The 9,892-nt window shown below is 29.3% G+C and overlaps 1 protein-coding gene and 1 pseudogene across 1 annotated transcript; one reads left to right on the top strand and one right to left on the bottom strand.

The window, feature by feature from the left end:
- The first annotated feature begins 1,641 nt into the window (after nt 1-1,641).
- On the top strand, nt 1,642-2,847 carry LOC125829303 (uncharacterized). The gene has a single exon (XM_049508545.1). The coding sequence runs from the start codon at nt 1,642-1,644 to the stop codon at nt 2,845-2,847; it is 1,206 nt and encodes a 401-aa protein (XP_049364502.1).
- A 1,524-nt stretch (nt 2,848-4,371) lies between these two features.
- Nucleotides 4,372-9,370, bottom strand: LOC125829351 (NAP1-related protein 2-like; annotated as a pseudogene).
- Nucleotides 9,371-9,892: the final 522 nt, after the last annotated feature.

Consider the following 9,892-nt stretch of genomic DNA (forward strand, 5'->3'; position numbering starts at 1 on the left):
AAATTCCATCTTGACATTATATAAAAAACTGCTTCTATTTTCCAGTTAAAATGACTTATTTGGACAGCATTGTAACATATGTGACAAACTCTACTATCATTTTAGCCCGGAACCAGTTTCGATGAGAAACTATAACCTGATTTATGCGTGAAAAATCATATTAAATAATAAACTGCATGAATGTAAGGCAAACAATACACAAAGAACCTTTAGAAATACTTGTAATTGTGTGCTACAATTTAGTCCATTCTCAGATCAACTGCAGCAAGCTCAGCACGAACTAATTAAGCAGTCGTATTAGTTAGTTTGCTAAGGATATGAGATCACAGATACGAATTACAATGGCCTAGCCTGAATAAACGGACAATGAACTTCTGTACTAACCTTTCTGTGATTTGAGTAATTACAAATATGGAGATAAAAATTTCATAAAAGAATTTAAAATGCATATAAAAGAATTATTAGATAACAAATATATACAAGAAAGTAATAGCAAACATACAAGTCCAGCATTCATAGTAAATAAACACAGCGAACAAAAAAGAGGTAAAAGTCGTATGGTTATTGACTATAGAAATTTAAATGCAAAAACAAAAACATATAATTACCCCATACCTAACAAAGTATTAAAAGTAAGACAAATACAAGGATATAATTATTTTAGTAAATTTGATTGTAAATCAGGATTTTATCATCTAAAGCTAGAAGAAGAATCTAAAAAATTAACAGCTTTTACAGTACCACAAGGATTCTATGAATGGAACGTACTACCTTTTGGATATAAAAATGCACCAGGAAGATACCAACATTTTATGGATAATTATTTTAACCAACTAGAAAATTGTATAGTATACATAGATGATATATTGTTATATTCACGAACAGAAGAAGATCATATACGATTGTTAGAAAAATTTATACATATTATAACATACTCAGGAATAAGTTTAAGTAAGAAAAAGGCAGAAATAATGAAAAATCAAATAGAATTTTTAGGAATACAAATAGATAAAAATGGTATAAAAATGCAAAACCATATAGTACAAAAAATAATAAATTCTGACGAACAAATAGATACGAAAAAGAAATTACAATCATTTTTAGGATTAGTAAACCAGGTAAGAGAATATATACCTAATTTAGCAGAAAATCTAAAACCTTTGCACAAAAAATTGAAGAAAGATGTAGAATATTATTTTGATAAAAAAGATCAAGAACAAATACAAAAAATAAAATCATTATGTAAGAAGTTACCTAAATTATATTTTCCAGATGAAAATAAAAAATTTATATACATAGTAGAATCAGATGCTAGTGAAATAAGTTACGGAGGAGTATTAAAATATAAATATGAAAAAGAAAAACTAGAACATCATTGTAGATACTACTCAGGAACATTTACAAATCCTGAAATAAAATGGGAAATAAATAGAAAAGAATTATATGCACTATATAAATGTTTATTAGCTTTTGAACCATATATAGTATATAATAAGTTCATTGTAAGAACAGATAATACGCAGGTGAAATGGTGGATTACAAGGAAGATACAAGATTCAGTAACAACAAAAGAAATACGAAGACTAGTATTAAATATACAGAATTTTACATTTACAATAGAAGTAATAAGTACTAACAAAAATGTCATTGCAGACTACATATCAAGACAAAGCTACACAGACGGACCTAGACAAAGATGAAAAAATATTCAATGCTATAGCAATGCTTTGTACAAAGATAGATAATATGGACAAAGAGATACAAAAAATGAAAGGTCAGCAGCATGACGGTAAATATGCGGAGCTAAGTCGATCGGAAGACTTAAAAATTCCAGAGCTAGAAGGTGACGCTGGGAAACACCGAAAAACCCAAGCTAACAATTTATTACATGCAGCTACAGGTAGCACATCATCTACAAAAGAGGAGAAAAGATATGTCAATACAAATATGAACAAGATATTCGAAAAACCATTTATACCCAAAAAACAAAACCCCATATTTGTACCACCTCAAATAAATACTTATAAGGAAAGTCTAAACCAGGACAAAAAGACCTATAACCATATAACCAGAGCATATATAGAAAATATCCACAAAATACAAACCTTTTTAAATAAAAACCCCAGATCAAAAACTACCCAAAATCCACATGAAGATTATATTACCCAAACTTTGCAAGGATATAATAAACTAATCGCTTTACCTAAGACAAATGCAAACCTAATAGCAACTTGCTATAACTATGGATTATTGAACACAATATATACCCAAACTGGAGATGAAATAGCTACGATACCAGAGTTACATAAAGCATTCATGAACTACAAGAGAATAACTAAAGGAACTTTGTTTTATATAAAGTTTTATTCAGCACCAGCAGAAATACTTTACGACGAAATAAAACCGATTATACAAGTTATAAAAATTGGACTAACTAGAGAAATGATTATACCGGAAAAAATAGAGGAGCAAGAGGAGATACAAAAAGTAGAGATACCAGCATTCTATGCAGGAAAAAGGATTATTGGAATAGCTACTATACTGAATGAGTTAACATCTAATTATTTGAACAACAATTCAATATGGAGTTATTATTCACGGGAACAAACAATGATATATTCGAATTGTCGAGAATTTAGAGCATCAGATATGGAAGAACTCAGGCAATGGGCACTAAGTCTACTAAAACCTGAGCAGCAACCTACAACAAGAGCTATAAGGAAGGATTTTATCTCTTCAGAAATAATGACCAGGTACTGCAAAACTATTGGCCATAAATATCCAGATCATCAATGTTCCAAATGTCAAGGCGAAGATAATGTGATCCCAGACGTGCAGCTAGAGTAAAAACAAGAAAGTGACAAAACCGACAAGAAAAAAAAGAAAAAGCTATAAGTGGAGCTACTTTGCTAAGTGGAGCTACTTTATGAAAAGAAAATATAGTAGTAACGTGTTAAGTTAGAAATATTATGTACAAAATGTAAAGTAAAGTTGTTTGTCATTTTGTTGACTTTGTAAAGTAGTGTAGATGTAAAGAAGCACTAACGTGTTAGTCTAAGTAGGAATATGTACAAAAGTAGGAATAGTAAAGTAACTATAGTTAGGTGTAAAGTAATCATAGTAGGAATAAAGTAACCATAGTAAGGTTACTTATATGTGTATAAATAGGTAGCCATTATGGCATATAGAGGCAAGACTTTCTACACGGAAAGCACAACCCTTTTGTAAACAAATATTCTCTCAAATAAAAATCTAAGTTTCAAGTAAAACTATGGATCAAAATAGTGCAGATACTACACAGGTATATACATTTATGATTATGCATAACTAAATTTATTAATTCCTGAATATCATAGTAATGATAGAATAGAATTTATATTAGTTATTATATACTAGAATTATTTTTAGATGTTTTCTAGTTTGTTAACATGAGGAAAGAAAGGAAAACTTCCAGACTATGTCATCCTAAAGTTGAAACCATAGGCATGAGAAGCCGTGAGGGGAGTAAACATAGTTGAGGCGTTGTTAGGAAGAAAATACTCTCGAAAGTACGATGTTAACAGTGACAGGAAAACATGTTGAAAATAATTTAGTTTATAGTAATCTAATATGAATAATATTCGTCAAGACTATGGTATAAGGGAATTATGTTTTGAAATTATTATGACTAATTTGCATGACGAAATGATATTAGCATATAAAATATTAATCTTGTATGTATTAAGAAACATAGAAATTACGGAACTAAAACAAATGATATGACAGCTGATATTTGAAGAAGAAGAAGAAGAATTAATAAATCAACTATGGTATGAAGATGAAATTCCAGAATTTAACTTAAGTGATTTAGAAATTCAATATTCCGATTAATGATAAATCAAGAATACTTAGAATATTGACAACAAACTATAATAGATATTACTTTATTAAGTAATTTAATTAAAGAAAATATAGAAGCATTTCAACAAACCCACGACATACAATATATAGAGTATATATTAGAAAACATAAAAGAAATTATAAGATTAATACCCTTAGAAAAGATGTATTATGAAAAAATTAATTCATAATATATTTATGATTATCAAACATACTCGGGTAAACTCACATGAAGATGGGCCAATTTAAATCCAATGAGACAAAAGGTCCAAGTAGATGCTGAAGGTTAAGAGTCACATTGATTTTTGCATTCTAGTGTTTGGGTAGCGTATATATGTTCCTTGCATTCTAGTGTTTTGGTAGACGTTCTGCAAACATTCGAGTGCCCCTGGGGTAAAGTTTGTGAATTGTACAAAACCATTTCTAAGGCATGTGAATAACAAGCTGGACCCAACCTCTAACCATCTTATTCTTCATCTTCAGTGTCCTTCACTACCTCATCTTCACTGCCACATTTTCTACGTCTGCCTCATGATGAAAACAAATGAGAGGATCGGACCACAATTCATCCTTGATCATCTCACCGATTTCATCTCTTTTATCAACTTCACTGAACCGCTTAAAGAAGCTTTGTTCATCAACTCCCTTGCCTTGTGTCCATTGTATAGGTGATGCACTAGTTTTAGTACGCTCATACTTCTTCCAAAGTTTTGTATTCTCAAAATATTCATTTGAATCAAAATTGAAGATAATGGTATAACCTGATTTGGTATCTCGAGAGAGTTCCACTTTGATTGAGCTTAGAAACTCGAAAATCTTGCGGTCCTCTTCAGTACATACAAGCTCACCAAGTACGTGATACTTCAGGAAAGCTGTCGACCAGAAGCTAGGAATATCTTTAATAACATTTGTTCTTTTCTCATAGACTAGTTGACGGATCCGATTGTACTTTTGTCCAACTTTCAACAACTCACCCCTCGCCTCTTTGTTAATCTTCTCCAACTTCTCTTGTTACTCTTGCAATCTTTTAGCTCCATCATGATCAATAATGTTGTTTTCATCATACTGGACTAATTTCTCTATCTTCCTCCTCTTCTTCTTCCGTTTGTCATTTCCCGTCTTTATTGACAATTCATTACTCTCACGATTTGTTCTCTGTGTAGTTAATTATGCAGTTTCAATTAAACTAATAAGTAAGGAGTAATTTTGTGTTTGGAAGCGGAAAAATGTTGTGTAACTTATTAAGTATATATGAACTCTTACGTTGTTCAAATTTGTAATAAGATTATCTTACCTTGTTCAAATCAGCACGTGCATCTGTAATCAGTTTCATATGTTCCATCTTCAAATTCCAAATCTTATTCAATAACTCTTGTTCACAAGCATATTTCTAAAAATAATAATACTAGAAATTCAATTTAGTGCATACAATAAAAAGAGACAATTATTTATTTAAATTTAAATAAATTAAAGAAAAGAGATTGATAATGATATATACCTTGTTGAGAATCTTAAGAACAAGGGTCGTGAATAGTTTTCGAATTCGTAAGCTCTTCAACAACAATTTAATTGGAGAATAATTGTGTTTTTATGATTTCCTAATATCTTTTGCCGTGTTTTTTATATCAAATTCCCATTCAAATGATCTATTTTTGCTTTTTTCTTCTATCCGATAACCTTCTGCCACCCTCCATTTTTTTCTTCCACAAAACCAACACTCTGGAGTAAAGAATACCAAAAAAAATAATTAATTAAGTAAAGAAATAAGAGTAACTCAAAAGTCCCAACCAAAGGAAAAGTCAATAGTAATGATTGTACTACATTTCTCGCCAAACAAGATCATGATATAATTGTATCAATTTGTCAAATCCCAATCTCAATATTTATTACCCCCCAACGTCACTTTTATTCGTTTGCTTTACACTGTACACCTCTCTTGAAACATAGTAGTAGTGATTAATACAAAAAAAAAAAAAATTATCATAATATTCATATTAATTGATATTTAGTTTTAGATCTTGAAAAATAATTTGAAGAATAATATTAAAAGCAATAAATAAAATAAAATTTTGCTTTTAAAATAATGGACAAATAAAAATGAACGAAATGAATATATTATTCTCATAGGAGTTATAGAGGGCAAAGGCAATATTTACCAACTTCCTAACCGTATATACATGAAAATCTCACTAAATTAATATAAGTGGTACCATAAAATAGTATTATTTTGTAGAAATACTATTTAATCAACAAACTAATATTTATTAATTTAAAGAGTGTTTTGAAATTCAATGAAGGTTAATTTTGATTACATCAAAATCATTGTATCTTAGTTATTTATGTATCATGTTTATTGAATTCCCATATAAAAATAAATTTATTATACATAAAATACAATGAATACATCAATCTTCAAGATGATACAATAACATTTGGAACTAGTTATGTGTAAGGAAACACTTATCACATCAACAACTCTTCACAATTTTAAGGTGCAATTCGTAAAGACAAAATCAAAACTTTTTTATGCAATAAGAAAAGTTAGAGATAAGCTTCAACTAGATTTAAATTTTAACGAAAAAAACATAATAGAATCATATTTCACTAAATTGTCTTAAGAAATTTTAATTGAATCATATATTTATGCAGAGGTCTTCTAAAAATATATTTATTTTATTATCTTATCTAAATGAGTGATTTTTCTCATTGGCCAAAATCGGGATAAAAAAAATATTATCTTAAAGAGATTATTAATTATCGAGTATTAATTTAATAAAATTTTACTCTTCAATAAAAAAGAGTCATATTTGTCTTTCTACTATAAAAGGAAATTGGACTTGTCCTTCATTATACTTTTTCAATAAATATATCCCTATAAAAATATTTAGAATTATATTCACCTTTCACCCATTAAAAAATATGCAAAGAAATTTTTTATTTGATCTCAAAAATAAAACAAATCATACACATCTCATTTACCATCACAATCGAAAACACACATCGTTTTAATTAAAAGAAAAAACTTGGAAAAGTTGTCGATTATAAGTTTTACTAGACACAAGTGTCCGTGTTAGCACGGGCCCAATATATATTATTTTTTTGTCTCACTTTATGTGATATTGATAGAATTTAGATAGTCTATTAAATTTTAATATGATTTTTAAATATTTTAAGTTGTTAATTATTGTAATTTATAGTATTTTTACGTAATTTTTAAATAATATATATTACTTATCATGTCCCAATGTATGTAGCACAAATAGAGAGTCAATCAAATGTTGTTAATTATTGAGATTTAAAATACTTTCTACGTAGTTTTCAAATTAAATATTACATGTTACTTCTTTTGATTATTGTAATTTATAGTATTTTTTAACATAAATTTTTAATAATATATGTTACTTCTCTTATCCCAATGTAGGTAGCACAAATAAAATTTCAAGAGTCAATTAAATATTGTTAATTATTGAGATTTGTAATATTTCTACGTAGTTTTCAAAATTAAATAATACATGTTACCTTTTTTATTCCCCAGGCAGGCAAGTCGACCATGACCTGCCTGGTTATTATCACTTATATATTACTAACTATATATATTTGTACTTATATACTATATATAAGAGTCTACAAGCAGGCATGTCTTCGTCAACATGTCTGCTTGTATTACAAGAGTAATTTTGGCATTTTTATGTTTTATTCGTCAAATAATTTGTATTTTGCTTCTTGATATTTGTACCTTTCCCTTGTTGGACAAAAAATCCAGCCAACATTCACATAGTGACTCATATGTCCCCAGAAGATTTGTACTTTGAAGCCTGTGGGCCTAACTTCCTTTTCAATATCTCAGAGGAGAGATGTCATTCATAATAATAACTTGTACTATATTTCCTGAATAGCACACATTTTTGAAATATTTATCTCATTCAGCTATTATTAATATTTGATAATTTCAATTTAGTTGTCTTATTTTTTAAAAAAAATATATTAAGATTATAAAAGAGTTATTACTTAAAATATCATAAATCACAATAATTAATAATTTAAATTGTCTTACTTTATTATTTTATTTTATTATATATTGAGATTGTTGACACCCAATTTTGACCCTCCCCGATATGAATTAATTTTAAGCTTCTTTAATTTCAAATAATTCGAAACAATTAGATTTACGAGGTTCAAATATTTTTTCAAGTTACTTTTAAGAATTTTAGTTAATTTTTATAATATTTTAAATATTTCAAATAATGAATATATGTATATTTTATATATATAATTAATATATCTTATAAACAAAAATCACCTCAAGATTTTACATTTTTGATAAATACATTATTAATTTAGTATGACTCATAATTGTCATTTCGAATATTAGTTCGTATTTTTTTTATTTTGAAAAAAAAAACAATTACTTTGTAATCAAGTTGATTATTTTATATCGTTAGAATTAAGAAGCTCATTAATTAATTTCTACTAACTCATCTTTTATTTAGTTTTAAGCCAAATCACCGATTGAGATCAATTTGGCTACATTCCTAAATTCATTTGGCTATAAATATAATCTAATAGCCATGTATGCAATTGCAAATTAGCTACTCCTTTTAACGTTTGATTTGTTGAGGAAACAAATTTTGAGCCTTTATTTTTCTTTACAACCGGCCCAATTTTCCTCTTATTCTCAATCCCAATTCTCCAAATAATACATACATACAACAGCTCATTACCAGATTCCCAACAGCCCAACCCACCTTTTTTTTTCCTTCCACAATACAACACATACACCAGCAGTAGCGTGCAACATTACCAGAAATAACCCCTACACGATCTTCTTCTTGCGAACAACGACAAGAAACCCAAAATGTGTGCAGTAGGAGCAGCAAAAGCCAGTTGTGAAATTCGTCCTTGTACCGTGAGATTGCTCCGCGTGGCACGGTGAGGATGGGAGGTCGATCCCAAGCGTCGATTTTGCCCTTTCCTCTTTCAGAATGGGCAGAAATCACAGAGAAAAGGTGTTCGCCCGAAATAGTGAAAGAATTCGAATTTGAATTTGGGGATGGGCCTTGAACCGATTTTTGGGTCCCTTTTGCCCATTTTGATTCCTAACCCTAGTTTCTTCTATATATCATGGGATCATTCATTGGTAAGGGGATTTTTTTTTCGAAAAAAAAAAGAGTTGAAAGTTTAGAGTCAAAAGGTGTCGGTTCTTTGCAGTGAACAAAATCGTCTACCTAAGGGATTTGAGCGATTCTTTGGTGGAGAGTTTTTTATCACTCTTCATTAATATATAGTTAGAAGTTGATAGAGATAAAGGAGTGGCAAATCACAAAGGTCATACAAAAATATACGTCAAGTATATCCTTCTTATCATTTCTTTCTGGTTATTGAAATTTGCCGGAATCCTCGAAGTTTCTCCGGAGTTGTTGGTGAAAGAATCGTTGCTTCTCCAAGCTTGTAGTTGTCCTGGTTCTGCTGCACATCTAAAGGTAATACTCATTTTGTTTCAAACATATTTTGCTCGTTTGGCTCTCAACTGTGTGAGCCCCTTATATGTTAACATTTTATTCTGGCATGCTTTTGATTCCCTGTTGGCTGTAAATCAACAATGAAGCTCGTTTGAGAGTCCATGGTTATTGCTTGGTTTCCGTTTTATGTTTTTGATAACGTTCAAATATACTTCTTGAAAAGAAATATAAACGATCGTATGCAATATATTTACCCAACTATGAGTCGGGGTCGATCCCACAGAGAATATGGAAGAATATTGTCAATAGTAAATATTTAACTCGATAGTCGTTATAAAAATGGGGGATTTAAATTGAAATAAAATAAAATAAAAATAATAAACAGATAGCTTTGAACTAAGTATTTATTTATATTCAGATTATGAAAAGTAACTAGGAATGTGTTCCCCATAAGCTCATAACGCGGTAATCCTAATAATAGTAATTCTTTTCTAGTGTATTACATGCAAAGTGATAAGTTAGGTATCTCTAAATCCTTGGTCCGGCATCTAGAG

The sequence above is a fragment of the Solanum verrucosum genome, unplaced genomic scaffold (genome assembly GCF_900185275.1).
Source record: "Solanum verrucosum unplaced genomic scaffold, falcon-dt-bn FXZP01000157.1, whole genome shotgun sequence".
Lineage (NCBI taxonomy): Eukaryota > Viridiplantae > Streptophyta > Magnoliopsida > Solanales > Solanaceae > Solanum > Solanum verrucosum.